The 21,555-nt window shown below is 44.6% G+C and overlaps 1 protein-coding gene across 5 annotated transcripts in view; it reads right to left on the reverse strand.

Moving 5' to 3' along the window:
- The window catches only part of CDK14 (cyclin dependent kinase 14), a 484,203-nt gene that overhangs the window by 148,095 nt on the left and 314,553 nt on the right, over positions 1 to 21,555 (reverse strand). For all 5 annotated transcript variants that reach the window (XM_077268230.1, XM_077268229.1, XM_077268232.1 and 2 more), the window contains one exon: positions 17,944 to 17,992. In XM_077268230.1, the coding sequence (XP_077124345.1) occupies positions 17,944 to 17,992 (49 nt within the window). The remainder of the gene's footprint in view (positions 1 to 17,943; positions 17,993 to 21,555) is intronic.

The following is a 21,555-nucleotide window of genomic DNA, read 5'->3' on the forward strand; positions in this document are numbered from 1 at the left end:
TCCAATACTGAGGTTTATTCTCTGCCAATGGCGTAGCATCAATTCCTCTAAGAGGAATAGGATTTTCCAAAGGCTCCAGAACAAAACCACAGCGCCTGGCAAACGACAAATCCATCAGACTCAGAGCAGCACCAGAATCTACAAAAGCCATAGCTGAGTAAGAAGATAATGAACAAATTAAAGTCACAGACAAAATAAACTTAGGCTGAAAAGTACCAATGGCGACAGGATTAACAACAATTTCTTTTAAGCGCTTAGAGCATGCTGAGATAACATGTGTTGAATCACCACAGTAAAAACACAACCCATTTTGACGTCTATGATTTTGCCGCTCAGCTCTGGTCAGAATTCTGTCACATTGCATAGAATCAGGTGACCGTTCAGACAGCACTGCCAAAGGATTAGCAGATTTGCGCTCCCGCAAACGTCGATCAATTTGAATGGCCAGAGCCATTGAATCATTCAGACCTGTAGGGATAGGAAACCCCACCAACACATTCTTAATGGCTTCAGAAAGACCATTTCTGAAATTTGCGGCCAGGGCACACTCATTCCATTGAGTAAGCACGGACCATTTCCGAAATTTTTGACAATACACCTCAGCTTCGTCCTGGCCTTGAGAGATAGCCAGCAACATCTTTTCAGCCTGACTTTCAAGATTAGGCTCCTCATAAAGCAAACCAGGTGCCAGAAAAAACGCATCAACATTCACCAATGCAGGATCTCCTGGCGCCAGAGAGAAGGCCCAATCCTGCGGGTCGCCGCGCAAGAAGGAGATAGCAATCTTAACTTGCTGAGCGGGATCACCAGAGGAATGAGGTTTCAGAGACAGAAACAATTTGCAATTATTCCTAAAATTCAGGAACTTAGATCTATCTCCAAAAAACGGCTCAGGAATAGGTATTTTTGGTTCACACATAGGGCTATGGATAACAAAATCCTGAATGCTTTGCACCCTAGCAGCAAGCTGATCCACACTAAAAGTCAGAGTCTGGACATTCATATCTGCAGCAGAGCTCAAGCCACTCAGAGAAAAAGGGGATGGAAGAAGCTAGGCGAACTGCAGCAACACAAAAAAAAAACCAAACAAAAAAAAAACTCAGAACTTCTTTTTAATCCCGCTTCTGCAATGCAATAAACATTTTCTTTGGGCCTGGCATTCTGTTATGATCCCAGTGGTAGAGGATCTCAGGTATTCCGGCAAGGTCAACAAAAAACATAGGAACAGCTCTAGGGAGGTGGAAACTGGGCTAACCGCATGTCTGATCCGAACAACAACAACTAGAAGTAGCCGGTGAACGTGCCTACGTTGATTCTAGACGTCTCGAGCCAGCCGGAGAACTGACTACCCCTAGAGGGAAAATAAGACCTCACTTGCCTCCAGAGAAATTGAACCCCAAAGATATAGAAAGCCCCCAACAAATAATAACGGTGAGGCAAGAGGAAAACACAAACGTAGAGATGAACTAGATTCAGCAAAGTGAGGCCCACTAGTCTAGATAGGCAGAAAATAGAAAGTGGACTATGCGGTCAGCAGAAAACCCTGCAAAAACATCCACGCTGAATATTACAAGAACCCCCACACCGACTGACGGTGCGGAGGGGGAATATCAGCACCCTAGAGCTTCCAGCGAGCCAGAAAATCACATATCCAGCAAGCTGGACAAAAACACTGAAAAATGCAAATGATCCAAGTATTCAAAACGGACTTAGCTTTTCTTGCATGAGACAGACGGAAAGGAATCAGGAGGAAACCTTATAGGACTGGATACAACATGCCAGGCAAGAGACTGAGTCCAGAGGAGACCTAAATAGGGAACACCCGCTGCTTAATGACCCAGCTGGAACCCAGGCCTGCAACAAGACATGCCTAACACAGTACCGTTAGTGACCACCAGAGGGAGCCCAGAAACAGTTCACAACACATGCCCAGGTGCTAACCGAGTGTCTTCAGCGTGCTCGAAAAAGATGTTCCAAGTCCCCGCGGCTCCATGTCTCGCGGCTGTTCGACAGCCGCAACACATGCAGGGATTGTCTAACAAACAGGCACTCCCTCCATATGTTGCCCCTGTCAAACAGCCGCAAGACATGCAGCCGTGGGGACTCAAACATATTTTCGAGCACGCCAAAGACACTCAGTTAGCACCCGAGCATGCTCAGATAACACCTTATCCCAGCACGTTCACCAATTGCTTAAAGAACCCCCGAACAGCAGACAGGAGCACACAGCGATGACTTTGTGCTCGGCTCCTGTCTGCTGCGCAAGGCACTAACACCCCCAACTAAAGCTCAATAGACCCCCAAGTAGGGTGCAGCTTAGCCAACAGGGGCTCACAGCTTCTAGCCAGGGCAGGGCACATGCTCAATACAGAAGGGTCTATTGAGCGATTGGCGGTGGCCTCAGGACCCACATTCCCATCGATTTTCAAAAATAACCGCCCAACATGAAAAACATACATTCAAAGTTTAAACAAATTAATTAATGCATCAGTAGGTTTTTTTTTTGAGGTGTCAGAATGAAACAAGTGAACCTAGATAAAACCAACAGAAGCATAGGACGAACTTACACACTTGATTCAGATTTTTTTCCTTCTTTAGATTCAAACCCAGGACCCAAGAACTGCAGTTAAGGGGATGCAAAGAATTAGAAAATCTTGCTGTGTCCCCCCCCCCCACCCCTTAAAAAAAAAAAAAACAGCGCCACACTTGTCTGCGCAGGTTGTGTGTGGTACTGCAAGCTCATCTCAATTAATACAAAAAGGATGAGTTGCAACAGCAGATACAACCCATGGACAGGTGCGGCTGTGTTTCTTGGGATTTGAAATGGTGTACAATCCCTTTAAATCTGCTATGCAAGTGCTAACCTTTCATGGCATAAGCTACATAGATACTTTTTAGTGGTGTCGTTAAATAACACAGCAGTTTAATATACCCCTTTAAGGTACTGCACATGTAGCACTTCCCTACCATGGTCCTATCACCTTCTGTGTAAGGTATGTGGGTGAAGAAGAGTCACTAAAAATGACAATATAGGTATTATAGTCCAAAATGTTTGCATTTTCTTTTTTTTAACGTCATGCCATATTTATTCATGGTTCATATCTATGTAATACAACAATATTACACAAGTTGCTCAATTTTTTTGCATGTGATTCCGGTACTTTGGACATGTGACCACTGCAGGCAATCGCAGGCCACAGCTATGACTGGTTGCAGTGGTCACAAGATGTCCCAACTTTAACCCCTTAACGACCAGGGGTATTTAAGTTTTTGAATTTACGCTTTTTTTGCTCCCCTTCTTCCCAGAGACATAACTTTTTTATTTTTTGGTCAATATGGCCATGTGAGGGCTTGTTTTTTGCAAGACGAGTTGTACTTTTGAAGGACATCATTGGTTTTAACATGTCGTGTACTCGAAAACGGGCAAAAAGTTCCAAGTGTGGTGAAATTGCAAGAAAAGTGCATTTTTTTTTTTTTACCATGTTTGCTAAATGCTAAAACTGACCTGCCATTATGATTCTCCAGGTCATTTCGAGTTCACAGACACCAAACATGTCTAGGTTCTTCTTTATTTAAGTGGTGAAAAAAAATTCCAAAATTTGTGAAAAAAAAAAAAAAGTTAACCGCGGGTGGATCGCGATTCCACCCGCGGCTGTTGAAGGCACATGTCAGCTGTATAGATCAGCTGTCATGTGCTTGGAAAGGGGGAGTGCAGCATGGGCGTACGGTTATGCCCAAGGACTGAAAGGATTAGTAGGATTTAGCTAAGTAAAGTACACGCATAGCCATATTGACGCAGTGAAACTGATTAAATCAATACCTGTGGTGAAGAAATCCGTTTTATGGATTTTGTGTAGTCAGGGTTTGAAGTTTTCTCATAGCTTCGTGCATCGAGGCGGAACTGTGGGAAGAGTCTTCAGCTCTGCCACGAAGACCCTATCCACAGATCCGCCATGAAGACTCAGAGATCGGAGAGGGACCTGGCAAAGATATAGAGGGAGGATCTGCAGGTAATTATGCAATTGTTTTTGTACTTTTTGACCATGTTGGAAACAAAAAAAAGTTCTGAACAACCCCAAAGAAGTACATGTGTCTGCTTCACTGAAGTGACTGGCTGCAATACCAAACACCATGAGGAGAGGTGAGGTGCAGGTTTTGGTAATTAGCACTCATTTCTTTAAAGTTGTCCCATCCCTTTTACATTCAATTCTCTATTTTTTTGGACCATTTTCGTGCTGCAGAGCGTCTGTAAGTCCTTCATGTAGCTGAGTGATCTGTAAAAATGTGACAAATCCATCACAGCTCCTGCTCCTGATGGCTCTCTCTGCCCTCCCTTCTCTCAGTGTAAGGGATCATACTCATTTGCGAGAAAAACGGACGAGAGCAATCCGAAAAAAAAAAAAATCGGATTGCACTCGGACCAATGTTATTCAATGGGTGACATCTCATCTGCGATTTTTTTTCTCAGCTCAGATCGGACTGAGGAAAAAAAATCGCAGTATGCAGCTATTTGCTGCGTATCTCGGATGAGACTCGCCAATGTAAGGGTACTGTCACACAGTGGCACTTTAGTCGCTACGACGGTACGATCCGTGACGTTCCAGCGATATCCATACGATCTCGCTGTGTCTGACACGCAGCAGCGATCAGGGACCCCGCTGAGAATCGTACGTCGTAGCAGATCGTTTGAAACTTTCTTTCGTCACTGGATCTCCCGCTGTCATCGCTGGATCGTTGTGTGTGACAGCTTGTAACCAGGGTAAACATCGGGTTACTAAGCGCAGGGCCGTGCTTAGTAACCCGATGTTTACCCTGGTTACCAGCGTAAACGTAAAAAAAAAAAAACAGTACATACTCACATTCTGGTGTCCTTCAGGTCCCTTGCAGTCTGCTTCCCGCTCTGACTGACTGCCGGCCGGAAAGTGAGAGCAGATCACAGCGGCGACGTCACCGCTGTGATCTGCTTTCACTTTACGGCGGCACTCAGTCAGTGCGGGAAGCAGACGGCAAGGGACCTGAAGGACACCGGAATGTGAGTATGTACGGGGTTTTTTTTTAAACTTTTACGCTGGTAACTAGGGTAAACATCGGGTTACTAAGCGCGGCCCTGCGCTTAGTAACCCGATGTTTACCCTGGTTACCCGGGGCCCTCGGCATCGTTGGTCGCTGGAGAGCGGTCTGTGTGACAGCTCCCCAGCGACCACACAACGACTTTCCAACGATCACGGCCAGGTCGTATCGCTGGTCGTGATCGTTGGAAAGTCGCAGAGTGTGACAGTACCCTAAGAGAAAAGCGCACAGCGCTAGCACCATACGGGTGCTGTCCGTTTTTTACACACACTGGTGTCCTTCGATAAGCCGGTAATTCAGGGCGGTGTACAGAAAAATCACACTGACATGTTAGAATAGAATACAAAGAATAGAAATATACATAGAAAAGAAAAAATAAATAAATAAATATAAATAAAATATATATATATACAGACACACACACACACACAAACACACACGTCAGTAACACACGTTTAACAAAGAATCATACAAATTCCCCAAGTAAGCACTGATGGCAATCCACTGTAAAAGAGATATGATCCTGTAATAATTATGGACACAGGTGGTAGCATGTACAGCAAAATCAATTATTGTTTCAGGGATATAGAAATCACTCAGACAGAAATGCAATAGAAAATGACCGGCCGGATGACTCTGTATGGCGTATGCACCATAGCTAAACAAACAGGCGAATGGCATGTATTGCCCAAAATGGAGGGTCTGACCCTCTCTGGACCTCGTATTTGGTTTGCATACTCTCTGGGCATGCTTTTATGACATTATACCCCTTTAATATTTTAGTTATCTTGGTACATGGCAATTATTTATGAGGCTATAGGGCAATTTATTATCTTTTTGGCATGTTGCTCCATTTTGGGCAATACATGCCATTCGCCTGTTTGTTTAGCTATGGTGCATACGCCATACAGAGTCATCCGGCCGGTCATTTTCTATTGCATTTCTGTCTGAGTGATTTCTATATCCCTGAAACAATAATTGATTTTGCTGTACATGCTACCACCTGTGTCCATAATTATTACAGGATCATATCTCTTTTACAGTGGATTGCTATCAGTGCTTACTTAGGGAATTTGTATGATTCTTTGCTAAACATGTTTATAATCACAGCAGATCGTTCCATATAAAGTTAGTTTCTATGTGACCAGCACTCGTTTAACATGTGCGGCCTGTTATGCACTGTATATATTTCTGTTATGGATTATATCCTTGTAATGTCCATCTGCTATAAGCATTAGCCTTGAGCATAGTCATTTGGGTATTGCAATACCACTATCATCGATACTCCATTCTTGGGCTTGGTTCTTGGAGGGTCCACCTCTTAATGGGGTTGTTTGTTTATTGTTTTTAAATGTTTTTATCCATTGTTGTTATGTGTTTTGGACTCTAATAAATAATATATATAAAATATTAAGTGATACATTATATATTTAGGGTGTTCCCCTGTTTTTGGTATGTCTCTTTCTTCTCTGGATTACATACAGTAAATACATATAGAATAGGTAGATATATAAATGTCTGTGACAAATACAATTAGTATAGTGTGCGTGCAAATTACTGGACATGTATTAATAAAAGATAACTTTATGAAAAAAATGGTGTGGGCTCCTGCGCAATTTTTGCAACCAGCAGAGGGAAAGCCAGCGACTGGGGGCAGATGTTTATAGCCTGGGAAGGGAGTAATACCCATGGAGCTTCCCAGGCTATTAATATCAGCTCACAAACTGTATACTTAGCCTTTACTGGCTATTAAAATGGGGTACTCCCCCCAAAAAATGACATGGGGTCCTCCCATAATTAATAACCAGCAAAGGCTATGCAGACAGCTGTGGGCTGAATAGCCTAGGAAGGGGTCATGGAAAAGTAGTTACAGTCTCAGTGAGGGCAGAGAAAATGGTCTCTAGAAAAGAAGGAAAGCATGAGAAGAAGAAATGAGAGTAGAATAGAAACTGTGCTGCTATGTCCAGACCTCACATCCAACCTATTGTACTGGGAGAGTCATTCCTACAAGAGAAAAATCAGGCTGCAACTTACATATTAGAGGATCTGTAAATGAATGAAGCATTAAAGATTGCAGACTGAAACTTACTGCAATTCTATTTACTAAAGGTACCTCCCATCATATGTAAAAAAAAAAAAAAAAATCAAGATGTTAATTTTTTTGTTGCCAATATTTAGCTTCAACAATAGTATGTTTTTTTAATGAAGTTTGAATTCCGTTTACAAATACATTGTATCTTTTTGGAGGAAATTTACCCCGAAATCCTTTTCTCCCTTTTTTTCTTCTTGTATATTTGCTTATTTCTTATGAGGGTTATGAATATTATATGTGAAATCTGGAAGGCTGTAATTAAAGTTAGCGAAACGTGAAATTCCGCGCTCTTTCTTCTACCTCTACATCGACGTGAACATAAAACAAACACAGCTGGCATCCTTTGTATGGGCGCGCGCACGTCTGTTTGGTCGCTGAAGGATTTAGCTGGACAAACATCACAAAGAAGATAGCTGATTGCATTGAATTGCTAATCAAATATTCCACCGTGCGAGGGCAGCCGCAGATCAATTATTGCCAGATTTGAATAATTTAATGGGGGAAAGTCTGTATTTGGTTATATGATGTTTTGGAATTAAATCATTAGGGATTAGATTGAGGGAAATGTGTGCGGTGGGTGGGGGGGTATAAAGGTGGACGGGATGTGATGCACTCTGCTCGCCCCTATTAACGAACGCTAGATTAAATATATCGGAATGGTGAGACGACGGTACCTCAAAGGGTTAAATGGACGCGTTGGAACATCCGAAATCTCAGCGCGGCTGTTTACTTTCTGCTAATAATGCCAATCTGGCGCTGGGATTATCTTTTTGGCAACGACTGAGCAAATATCTCGAAGTAAAAAAAATAAAATTAATTAATTAATTTAAAAAAAGTCACTTGAATTTCCAATTCATGATTGGTGAATGATGCAAATATTTTTTTATTTGCTTATTTTTATTTTTATTAGTTCAATATTTAAAGGAGAAATTAGAATTAGAAAAAAAAAAATCTTCATCAAAACCCTGTTCACAGATTGTGTTCGGTATTACAGCTCCATTTACTTTAAGAAAGACGAGTTGCAATACCCCACACAACCTGCAGACAGTTGTGGCGCTGTTTTATTCTAGGTTTTATTTTTAGTTTTTTAACCCTGAACAATCACTTCAACATCACTATGCAACATTGTCTGACACCCCTCCACCTTCTCTATGCACTGATCTGCTCATAAGAGGGGAGATGGTTGTAAGTTGCTGTTTTTTTTCCCTTTGAGAACAATTGATTGGACATAATGTAATTCAACATGTCCCATCCTCTGCTCTTCACAATATCTACTGGACGATAGTCGGGCGGACACTTAATACGCATTTGAGGGCTGACCAGTCTCACCAAAAATCTTGGGTTCGGCCGACATTAATCTTTTGTTTATGGTCATCTTTAAATAGGAGATTTTGTGCCACATTTTTGCTTTCTCCTAAAACAGTAAAGTACATTTAAAAAAAACAAACAAAAAAACTTCATTAAGATATATAGACTCTTTGGGGTCTATTTTGCTGAACAGTTTTGCAAAAAATAGTAGTGTCAAGTATGTGATTGATATTTAAACATCCCTTAAAGGGAATCCATCAGCAGGCTTTTGATATGCAATCCGACAGCAGCAATGATGTAGGGACAGAGGGGAGGGTGTGGGTGCATGGAGCAGGCTCAGTAGCTGAACCCGCTCCACACAAGACAGATGCCGACTGTGTTATACAGCTAGCATCTGCAGCAACCAGAGCTACGCAGCAGCATTTGAGCCAAGAGATATTGCCCGGGCAGCACTGTGGCATTTGAGCAACGTTTTAGTGGTGGTGGGAGGAGACACAGGTTCAAATTTAGGACTCCTGTTATGTCACAGTGAGAAAGCAGCTATAGTCTCAGGGAGGGAAGAGAAATAATGCTACATATATGGAGGGAAGCACATGAAGATTAAATATTTTCAGGATAGAAGCTGTGCTGATATATTAGCTATTGAAGGCAGCAGTCTCCTGGAGTTCACATCCAACCTGTATTACAGGAAGAGATACTCCTACAAGAGGGAAAGCTGAAACTTGGATTAGTTTGGAAACTGTATATAAGAGGTCGGTCTGAAAACTAATGAAGAAGTGAAGATTGCAGACTGAAAATGAATGCAATTTTTTTTAACGAAGTTATCTACTAACATATGTAAAAATATTTTTCTCCATGATAAAAGTGTCCATAGCCTTTAAGTCTAATACATATTCCAGACCTGCCTATATCGGTTGGTTTACTCCAGGCAGTAGATGAATTCCTTATTAGCCTAATTATCTGAAGCCATTTCTTGCTCATACACTTGATGTAACTCGTTATAAGTGATCATGAGGTTGCGTCACAGTACAGGGCGAGTACCGGTCTCCCACCTTTACACACCGGACCCCCTTCCTGCCCCTGATACAGACTATTTTAGCCATCTTTCCCACCTGAAGTTGCGCTGTATAAGTTTTTAAGATGTTTGCCTCTAGATTGATAAAGCAGAAGCAAGTAGTTAATACACAGTCCCAAGACGCCCAACTGATTAAAGTATTTCCCTACGTAAAAGCAAAAAGCATCTTAATTATCTGAAGAAAACTCACAGTTCATGCAGCTCCAGCTAATGAAGCGATACATTATGAAGCTTTGTTATGCAATATTCATGATCGAGATGCCAACGTTGTACCATATACAACACAGAACATCTCCCTGAGTTCACTAATATTTTATCTCCAGGAAGACTGTAGGGTGCCGGGAGGTCTCTGATGCGCTTCCCCCTAGTGCTGGAAGGGTTAATGAAAAACTTTAAGTCAATGATATTAAAGAGGAATGCCAACCAAAATAAAGGGTAACATTGGGTGCCCTACCCTAGATCTGCCGCCATCACACAATATGTTGACTTTCGGACAGGGTATGAGACGATGGAAATGGCAGAAGATGTAGGAGGGACTGTGAAGTTGCCATCAAATGCAAAGCTGCATTTCACAATTTTATGCAGACAATGAACCATTGAGAGGGTTCCCGCTCCCCGATTAATCATTTATTTCACTGTGTTGGTGTTACGAACCTGTCCCAGATCCGGACTTTGCCCCCCTGTCCCAGATCCGGACTTTGCCCCCCTAACCCCAATCTGCTGATCTCTGTTGTGTTCCACATCGGGCATTGCAGATGGCTCGGCGTGATCCCATGTGATCATCTACCTGGGTCTACATAAAGCCTACCAAGACAAATACCTGTGTCTAGATATTAGGACTTTCTAGTTGCTCTGGAGTTCTGTCTGCTAGCTGTTCCTGATCTACCAGGATCTCTGCTACCTTTTCCAGGTCATCCAGGACTTCTGCCACCTGTCTGCGTTCTTTCAGGAGCTCTACTACCTGTTCCCGATCTTCCAGGACCTCTTCAACCTGTCCACCTGTAGCTTCCAGGATGTGTCCTATCGGCCTTGAGCTTCCAGGACCTCTGCTACCTGCTCCTGGTCTTCCAGGACCTCTACTACACGTCCACCTTTGACTTCCAGGACATCTCCTTATGCATTCAGCTTCCATAATATCTGCTACCTGTTCTTTGTCTTTCAAGACGTATGCTACCTGTTCCTGGTCTTCCAGGACCTCTACTACACGTCCACCTTTGACTTCCAGGACATCTCCTTATGCATTCGGCTTCCACAATATCTGCTACCTGTTTTTTGTCTTTCAAGACCTATGCCACCTGCTCCTGGTCTTCCAGGACCTCTACTATGTGTCCACCTGCGGCTTCCAGGACATCTCCTGTCCATCTTCAGCTTCCAAGACCTATGCTACCTGTCTGCCTGCTGCTTCTAGGACCTCTGCAACCTGTCTGCGGTCTCTCATTCCTCTGCTACCTGTTTCCTGTCTGCTTCATTTGCCTGCTGCACCAACGTCCATGGCCCTTGAACCCAACCGGACCTTGGGCTTTGAGGATCCACTTTACCTAGTGAGCCTAACAGATGGTTGTGAATGTTAGTAGTGGAACAGGTTTGTGCATAAAATCTAAATAAGAAAACAAGGATACCTCAGAAAAGAGGAGCAACAGACCATAAACATCCACATTCAATAGGAACCATAATCACAAACAAAGAAATAGATAATAAGTATTTCTAGATCTATTAGTACATATAAAGTGCACAGTTCAGTACAATAGTAACGGAGATAAATAAGTACCATCAAATCTTCAAATGAAGATATTAATTTTGGTTATATCACCTCATCTAGAGAATGGAGCTGTGTGTTTTGGTTTGTGCTCTTCAGAACCCCGACGCGCGTTTCATCACTATGGCTTCTTCCTGGGGGCATGACATTGTACGCCTAGTTCTTAGGTTCATAGATTATAATTGTTATTTATAAAGATATTGACTGAGTGGTTGATTTAGTGGCAGTACAATCTACATGGGATCTGATCATTAATGATATTTAATGGATATATAACATTATTTTCATGCACTGTGCACTTTATATGTTCCATTATATCTAGAAATACTTATTATTATCTATTATACGGAGTACGGATTCAATAGAAAGCATAGGTTTCATAGTTGCACGCTCCTGTCTACTGAGCCGCGCACTGACTGGGGGGTCTATTAAGCAATCGGTGGAGGTTGCGGGACCCAGACCCCCACCAATCTGCAGGCAATTAAAGTACCTGCCAAATCTGAAAAAAAAAAACACACTCAAAGTTTAGTACTCTTTAAGTGAGTCTCCAACTATAGCTAGGGTGAGGAGCAATGTAAATCTTGGAAACGCTATCATGTTTTCCTAAAAAGAAGAGGTCCTCCAAAAATAAGCCATAGGATGATTTTACAGGATTTTTACAGGGCTCGAAATATGAGCCCTACTCCAAAAATAAGCTCTAGTTACAGTGAAGACCAGTGTTGGGGGGGGCACCGCTCTCTTAGGGGCCCTCAGTGTTTCTATTCCGAGGTTAAGACTGCCTAAGGACTGTTGCTGAAATAATCATGATCATGTGACCATGATGTTACCAAAAAAGTAAGACATCCCCTGAAAATAAGCCCTACACCCATCTTTTGGAGCATAAGACCCTTTCTGATTTTCAACAAAACATGGTAGGTTCACGGTCAGTGAAAGGATAGAGGTTGCATAAAGTTGTTGCTCTGAGAAGAGGGTGAATATCAGACGTTTTATTTCAGCTACTAAAATTACCAATTTCCCAAGAGGTAGGTGTAAAACTACATATCAGTGGGAAAGAACAAAACAAAAGTCTAATAATTGCATAATAAATAAAGGCATAGGAAGCAGGAAACATACGTATATGTGAGACCAGGATGCTCGGAACGCACAAGATAGGAGCATATGTCATATTTAGTAGCAACCAACCAAATAAATCTAGTATACTCATCACATGTATTGTGCATTGCTATGGCTTAAGGCCCCGTCTCACATAGCGAGATCGCTGCTGAGTCACTAGTTTTGTGACGCAACAGCGACCTCAGTAGTGATCTCGCTATGTGTGACACGTACCAGCGATCAGGCCCCTGCTGCGAGATCACTGGTCGTGTCGGAATGGCCTGGACCTTTTTTTGGTCGTTGAGGCCCCGCTGACATCGCTGAATCGGTGTGTGTGACACCGATCCAGTGATGTCTTCACTGGTAACCAGGGTAAACATCGGGTTACTAAGCGCAGGGCCGCGCTTAGTAACCCGATGTTTACCCTGGTTACCAGCGTAAAAGTAAAAAAACACAAACAGTACATACTCACCATCTGATGTCCGTCAGGTCCCTTGCCGTCTGCTTCCCACACTGACTGAGCGCTGCAAAGTGAAAGTGAAAGTACAGCACAGCGGTGACGTCACCGCTGCGCTCTGCTCTCACTGTATGGCGGCTCAGTCAGAGCAGGAAGCAGACGGCAAGGGACCTGACGGACATCAGAAGGCAAGTATGTACTGTTTGTTATTTTTTACATTTACGCTGGTAACCAGGGTAAACATCGGGTTACTAAGCGCGGCCCTGCGCTTAGTAACCCGATGTTTACCCTGGTTACCCGGGTGCTGCAGGGGGACTTCGGCATCGTTGAAGACAGTTTCAACGATGCCGAAGTCGTTCCCCTGATCGTTGGTCGCTGGAGAGCGGTCTGTGTGACAGCTCCCCAGCGACCACACAGCGACGCTGCAGCGATCACGGCCAGGTCGTATCGCTGGTCGTGATCGTTGGTAAATCGCTATGTGAGACGGGGCCTTAACCCTGTCATTATCACCAAGTGGTTTGGCATCAAGGTCCATGTATGAACACAGAACAATTGTCCAAGGAGGATAATACCAGTATTTTACCTTCGACACATACCAATTGTAACAACTCTGCTGGCATCACGGCATGGCCTCGCATTTCTCACACTATCTTACCCACTGCTCCAGGCCATGATGTGGTTTCTGTTTCTTGCCAGCTCCATGTTCTGTGTCTCTGCTCTCTGCATGCTTCATAGTTCTGTGTATAGAGGGGCGGCGCCTGAACTCTCTGGTTCTTATAGGAATCAGGTGCATCTGTCCAATCTGTTCCTGACCAATTGCCAGGAGGCCTCCAGTATATAGTGCAGCTCCTCCCAGTGGTCTGGGCCTGTGCAATGTGTTAGCTCAGTTAGTGTCTTGCTTCTGAGTTTGCCTGGCCTTGCTCTGAGTTACTCCCTCTCTGGAGGATTTTCTGTGTTATTTCCTTGGTCTTTGTCCGCCCACCAGGAGGCAGTATATCCTGGTCCCAGTGTCTTTGTCCTTGTGTCTTGTTCCATTGCCTTGTCTGCACTTAGTCTTACCTCGGTCTCCTAGTCTTTGGCTTCCTTCCCTGTTGTCTTTCCTTGTATTCTCAGTCTACTTTCACTCCGCACTCTTGCAGCTCTGCCTGCTCTGAACCTTTGTGACTTTACCTCTGCTCCTCCCTTCTGCGTTTCTGCTCCTTTCTACTCAGCTTATCTTCTGCTGTTGCAGTTATCCCTTGCTGCAGCTTCTCTCCACATTCTTTGTGGCTCTGCTCAGCTTTGCTGCAGAGACCCCTCCCGCAGCACCTCTCCGCTCCTTGCGGTTCTACCTGGCTCCGCTCCTTGCGGTTCTACCTGGCTCCGCTCCTTGCGGTTCTACCTGGCTCCGCTCCTTGCGGTTCTACCTGGCTCCGCTCCTTGCGGTTCTACCTGGCTCCGCTCCTTGCAGTTCTACTTGGCTCCGCTCCTTGCGGTTCTACTTCTCCTGCACTTGGCTCCGCCACCAGCTCTTGGCTCCGCCTCCTGCCTGTCTGCACTTGGCTCCGCCTCCAGCTCTTGGCTCCGCCTCCTGCCTGTTTGCACTTGGCTCCGCCTCCAGCTCTTGGCTCCGCCTCCTGTGGTTTTGCACTTGGCTCCGCCTCCTGCTCTTGGCTCCGCTTCCTGCACTTCTGTTCTTGCCTCTAGCTCCTGTGCTTTCGCTCTGCATCCGCTCTTGCGGTCTTTTTCTACTTATTCCTAAGTCCTCGTGTCTGAACAGGTTCTTACCCGTTCTACATACCTGCCTGCAGACCGGTCCCTACCGGTCCTTCCAGTGTGCCAGTCTTGTCCACCAGTCCTGCCAGAGAGCCAGCCGTGCCTGCCTACCTGAGAGCCAGCCGTGCCCGCCTGCCTGACAGTGTTCCTGTTGTACCCGTCTGCCTGCCTATGTGCCAGCCGTGCCCGCTTGCTTGTCTATGTTCCGTTCCCCGGTGGGATCAGCAGCCACAACCAGACTCCACCCTGGAGTGGTACCTGGTAGCTCCCTATTGCACAAGTCTGAACTTACCATTAGAGGCTCCAGCGAACACCTAGGAAGCTACTTAGTTACGCCCCTTCCAGGGAAGTTTGGTCTGTGGTCCAGTGGGGCCACTCCCCCGCACACCCGCGCCAACCAGTCTGGGCGCGAGTATGACACCAATGTGTACAGGGGCTCCAGAGTTGTGTGCGTCCACCCCGACGCGCGTTTCGGAAAGCCTTCGTTACCACTTTCCCAACAGATATGTAGTTATCACCTATCAGTGGGAGTCGGACTGCTGAGAACCCACAAACTGTAAGGGAATAGCATTCTAACCCCCACTGATCTACAGCGGATAATCTAAAATAACTAGGTGCAAATTGCAGCAGTTACACCCAAGACTTGATGACTGAAGAAGCCCAAAGATGCACATGGTCAGCGTTGGAGACTTTATTATAGATATTGCATACAGAGCATTTACCCACTGAACTACTTATTGTCCCATAAATAACCGCTTGCGCACAATGGAGAAGGAAACTGATGGGCAGATGGCAATAAATGGGAATTGTCTTCAAAAACCCGAATAGCCGTGGTACAGGGGCCATTTAATTATGTCCCCGAGTGTGCACTTTAACTAGAGGAGTCGGCAGGATGAGATCTTATGTCTCACACTGACACACATCGTTTGTAGCTCTGCCACGTCGTCCAATGCTAAATCCGTGCTAACCGGCTGGAAGAGGCTTTGAAACCGAGTGGAATCCATCTATCGCTGTACACACAGCGAGATCCACAACACAGTTGTCAATAACCGGTAATGAGCACAAAATCCGTTAAGCAGAACGCAGTGGGGGAAAGGATTCTGCAATTCTGGAAATGTTACATCTGGATTTTGCTCGTGTTTGAAGAACATGAGAATCAAATCCTGTTGCCTAAACTCAAAGTCATAATGATGTGACTGCGATGCCGCCGCTTCCATCCCGGCAGACGTAGGCACTTGCCGGAGCAGTCGGCCGCGTCAATTACCGGTCACTTTACATTCTGTTACCAGCAGTGACTAATCTGACTAAGGGGCGACGAGGAGAAGCATTGTTTTCGACATTGTGGAATGACATAATTAAGAAGAAGTCAACAAGTGAGAGGCGCCCAGGGAGCGCTGCCCTTACAAATTGCTTCCCGACAACTTTGTGGGGGAAGATCATCCTGTAATATCTGTCAGATAATAATTCTGTCATCTCAATTTCATAAACTGATATTTGTGACGCTGAGAAAACGTAGACGTCACGGGAAGAACATGGAACTGAACAAGGTTACATGGCGGCGCAAGGAAGTCATTTTCCTTAGTAATTTGGCTTTTGAACGACTTTGCAAATTTTCCTGACAGAATAACAATTCATGAGCAGATTTCATCTTAGAACTTTGTATTGTTCTGTCCTTCAGTTACAGCTACTGGAAATTATGGATTTGATGAAAACTGATAAATTCCATTCCTTTCCTCAAATAAAGTAGGTTCTGCTCACTCACTAATCATTGTGGGCCGATACTAGTACATATGGAGGGGCACCTTAATAAAAAATGTTTTACCCCACGAAGAAATTAGAGCAACACCGGTCATTATATTCAGGGCAAAGTAGCAGTGATTGCTGTGAAGGCGCTATGGCCACTATTATGGTGGTCTGGGAGCAATGACTTGGCAGGCGCTGTTATGATGGATAGTGGCAGGCACTGTTATGATGGATAGTGGCAGGGACTGTTGTGATGGATTGTGGCAGGCGCTGTTGTGATGGATTGTGGCAGGCGCTGTTGTGATGGATTGTGGCAGGCGCTGTTGTGATGGATTGTGGCAGGCGCTGTTGTGATGGATTGTGGCAGGCGCTGTTGTGATGGATTGTGGCAGGCGCTGTTGTGATGGATTGTGGCAGGCGCTGTTGTGATGGATTGTGGCAGGCGCTGTTGTGATGGATTGTGGCAGGCGCTGTTGTGATGGATTGTGGCAGGCGCTGTTGTGATGGATTGTGGCAGGCGCTGTTGTGATGGATTGTGGCAGGCACTGTTGTGATGGATTGTGGCAGGCACTGTTATGATGGGTAGTGGCAGGCACTGTTGTGATGGACTGTCAGGTGCTGTTGTGATGGACTGTGGCAGGCACTGTTGTGGTGGATACTGGCAGGCACTGTTGTGGTGGATACTGGCAGGCACTGTTGTGATGGATTGTGGCAAGCGCTGTTGTGATGGATTGTGGCAGGCGCTATTGTGATGGATTGTGGCAGGCGCTGTTGTGATGGATAGTGGCAGGCGCTGTTGTGAAGGATTGGGGCAGGCACTGTTGTGGTGGATACTGGCAGGCACTGTTGTGATGGATTGTGGCAGGTGCTGCTGTTGTGATGGATTGTGGCAGGCGCTGTTGTGATGGATTGTGGTAGGCGCTGTTGTGATGGATTGTGGCAGGCACTGTTGTGATGGATTGTGGCAAGCACTGTTGTGATGGATTGTGGCAGGCACTGTTGTGATGGATTGTGGCAGGCGCTGTTGTGATGGATAGTGGCAGGCGCTGTTGTGATGGATTGTGGCAGGCGCTGTTGTGATGGATTGTGGCAGGCACTGTTGTGATGGACTGTGGCAGGCACTGTTGTGATGGATTGTGGCAGGCACTGTTGTGATGGATTGTGGCAGGCACTGTGGTGATGGATTGTGGCAGGCACTGTGGTGATGGATTGTGGCAGGCACTGTGGTGATGGATTGTGGCAGGCACTGTTGTGGCAGGCACTGTTGTGATGGATTGTGGCAGGCACTGTTGTGGCAGGCACTGTTGTGATGGATTGTGGCAGGCACTGTTGTGATGGATTGTGGCAGGCACTGTTGTGATGGATTTTGGCAGGCACTGTTGTGATGGATTGTGGCAGGCACTGTTGTGATGGATTGTGGCAGGCACTGTTATGATGGATTGTGGTATAGTAACAGCTCTGCTAACAATTACTTGAAAAGAGGAGACTCAGCAAAATCATACAATGACCAAAGTGATGGTTTCCACTAGGTGCCACATTTAGATGTACGGACATTTGGCCACCATGGTCCCAGAAGTTTCTAAGAGGAGACTTACTTGTTCCAAGCTTGTCGCAGATTCTTCGGGCCATACTGTGTAAACCGGTCTGTAAGACACAAACAGATCATGAGATCAATCACGAAGCTGAGATGTAACTGCAAATAACTAGATAATACAGATAATTGTAGGCTGCACACAGGATCTCCGGGGATAGAGTTCACTGCTATTATTGGGGGGGCTCCAGACTGCTGTTATAGGGGGGACTCCAGACTGCTGTTATAGGGGGGGCTCCAGACTACACATCCAGACTGCTGGTATAGGGGGCGTCATACTGCTGTTATATGGGGCTTTAGACTACACATCCAGACTGCTGTTAGAGGTGGTATACATGTGTATATTTTGGTTTTTCTAGATAAGTTATAATAGCAAAAAACTCGGCACTCAGACTTGACTTAATCAGATAAAGTGATTTAATGGTGTCCACGGTAAATAACAGAAGAAACGCTTCGGTCCTATAGCCGGACCTTCATCAGTCACAATATTTGATCGTGAACGGAAGCTAGTGGACCCGAAAGATTATGGGTTTTCATTAAGGTCATAGATATAGGTGGACACAGCCAGTGTCTCAGGGGGATAAGTCCGGCGGTATTGCCTTCTGTGGTATAGAGCCTGCGTGTCCTGGTCAGTGGAGGACGCAGTATCCACTGCAAGTCCGTGCGACCTTATCTGATTAAGTTAAGTCTGAGTGCCGAGTTTTTTGCCATTATTCATGGTATTGGAACCTACTCTGGCACCTCTCTAACGGCTATGCACGTGTTTATTCTTTTATATCTCTAGATAAGTTAGACCTGGATTTTCAGGGGACATTACCAAAAACCTGTAAAATACAGCAGAATATCCGCACACATCACAGGAAAATAAATGACTGTTTCCCAAATCAACTTTTGCATTGTAAACTTTGCAGCTTTCCCATTAGCTGCTTTTACAATGTCAGGACATCAGTTCAGCATGGCCCAATTAATTTAAACCTCCAGGTGCCGTACAAGTCAAACAGCGGGAGATGAAGACTCGGCAGATAACACAGACATTACCAATAATCACCGCTGCTATTCCTTCATTCATTATTGCACAAGGTTTGCAAACATTCAATTATGAGAAGCGATGTCTGCTCCTGTGTGTTCTACAAGGACATGTCCATTTCACCAACCAAATAAAAACGCAGAAGGAGCCGATTTCATTTATGTGAGGTTTTTACTAACCCCTTTAAAGAAGTTGTCCACTACTTGGACAACTTCTTCTCATACCCCTCACTTGGCCCCCATAAAATAAAAAAGCTTATACTCAACTCCCGTTTTGGCGCTGTTCCCGCGGTGTTGGCACTCGCGTTCCCAGGGTGCCAGTGTGTGTGGATAAATAACAAAAGACTGACCGTCACATCCAAACATAAATTAGGTCTGAACAGGTGCTTACCTAGAGTCGCCAACTCATATATTCACACAAAAAGCAGCATACTGTAATGCTTAAACATGAAATATGAAAACTGAATTACATTACTGCACTAGAAATAAGAAAAATTGAGAATATTTAGCGCACAAGTAGGCCCATTCATGTGTACCTGGCAGTCACCTGACTGGGCACTCCGACCCTTAGCTACAGGTGTTTTTAATTTCAGCAGGATTCTATCCCTCCATAGAGATATAGACTTCAATCTAAGAGAGGATTGGCATTAGGTCCTGGCAACGAGAATCACCTTATCGTGGCTGCCGGGTAAACATGAATTGCCCAATTTATGCGCTAGCATTCTCAATTTTTCATATATCTAGTGCAGTAATGCAATTCAATTTCCATATTTCCTATGGGGGTGTTTTTCAGCTGCAGGAACAGGACGACTGGTTGTCAGTGAAGGAAACATGAATGCGGACAAGTGCAGAGATATCCTGGATGAAAACCTCTTCCAGACTGCTCTGGACCTCAGATTTGGCTGAAGTTTCACCTTCCAACAAGACAATGACCCTAAGCACACAGCTAAAATAACAAAGGAGCGGCCTCAGAACATCGTTGTGACCATTCCTGACTGGCCCAGCCAGAGCCCTGACCTAAACCCAACTGAGCATCTCTGGAGAGACCTGAAAATGGCTGAACACCAACGTTCACCATCCAACCTGACGGAACTGGAGAGGATCTGCAAGGAAGAATGGCCGAGGATCCCCAAATCCAGGGGTGAAAAACTTGTTGCATCATTCCCAAGAAGACTCATGGCTGTACTAGCTCAAAAAATGCTTCTACTCAATACTGAGCAAAGGGGCTGAAGACTTATGACCATGGGATATTTCAGTTTTTCTTTTTTAATAAATTAGCAAAAATTTCTACATTTCTGGTTTTTTTTTTCCAGTCAAGATGGGGTGCAGAGTGTACATTAATGAGAAAAAAAATGAACTTTTTTGAATTTACCAAATGGCTGCAATGAAACAAAGTGTGAAACATTTAAAAGGGTCTGAATACTTTCCATACGCACTGTGTATCACCACATAATGTTGGCAGAGAGAATTTATAAGTCGGCATAAACAATCTAGTGATCCAATGATCGTGATTGATGAGCATTGATCCATATGTAATATTGACAATCGATGCTTGTACTCTCAAACACCTGACTGATATTAATATTTTTTATAAAGTATGCCGCATAATACACAGCATAGACAGCTGCAGCACGCCATGCCTTGTAGGTCATCTGCAGAAAACACAGACATTGGAATACATCAGATCCTGTGCGGAGTTTGGCACGGCTAGCACAACATGCCCTTCTCACGCTGGATGCGGCACATCCTACCCCTGTTGTGTTTTTATGACTGTATTAACATAATTACAGACAGATAGTCACATTGCTCATAATTGATGCTCTGCTCAGCATGACAATTACAAAAATGTCAGAGCTCGCTCTCTGCAGGCAGCTGCCGGAGGCTAGTCAACTCCAGACCCCTTCTGAACGCCAAAATATAATCTGGTCCCAGACGGAACAACGTGCCCGGCAACAAGTACATCTCTGTCTTTTGCTGACCTAGTGATGGCATTTAAAGACTGAGTAGAACAGTCGGTAATATTAATAATTGCGTGTTTCCGAACTGTAAAGAGAATTCTGATTACAGGGTGGTGCATTGTTATAAAGCCGGCCCAGTGATCAGCAGAATGCCAGAGCGGCTGGTTGCTATGGGTACAGTGTAACAGTTGCAGATTTGAATTGCTGTTGTCAGGTAGAATATCCATAGCAACCAGTTGGTCTCGGAATGCTTCGATTTTAAACTGTAACTGTCATTTCAGGAGAATTTGCAGTCGAATGTCAGATTTTACCGGTAGCTCCTCCCTCCTCCATAGAATCTCACAAGCACCAACTGTCATCTCTCATCCCAGTAATGATAAAATCTGTCTTCACCGAATACAGATTTTAACCATAAATTGAGAGTGAGAGATCAGTCCAGGAGGAGAAAGAAGCAGATTCCTCAGATAAGATCTATTACAAAGTTGTTTATTTTCATGCGTTCTATTTATTTATAAAATAAAAATGATAACAATGGTTAGACTTTAAGCTAAAAGTTGTGTTGTCACTGGGCGTTGGGCTGAGGACAAGAAGTAGATTTCAATGTAATCAGATCCTGTTTTTCTCCTTATGTT

Source organism: Ranitomeya variabilis, chromosome 6, assembly GCF_051348905.1.
Source record: "Ranitomeya variabilis isolate aRanVar5 chromosome 6, aRanVar5.hap1, whole genome shotgun sequence".
Taxonomy (NCBI): Eukaryota; Metazoa; Chordata; class Amphibia; order Anura; family Dendrobatidae; genus Ranitomeya; species Ranitomeya variabilis.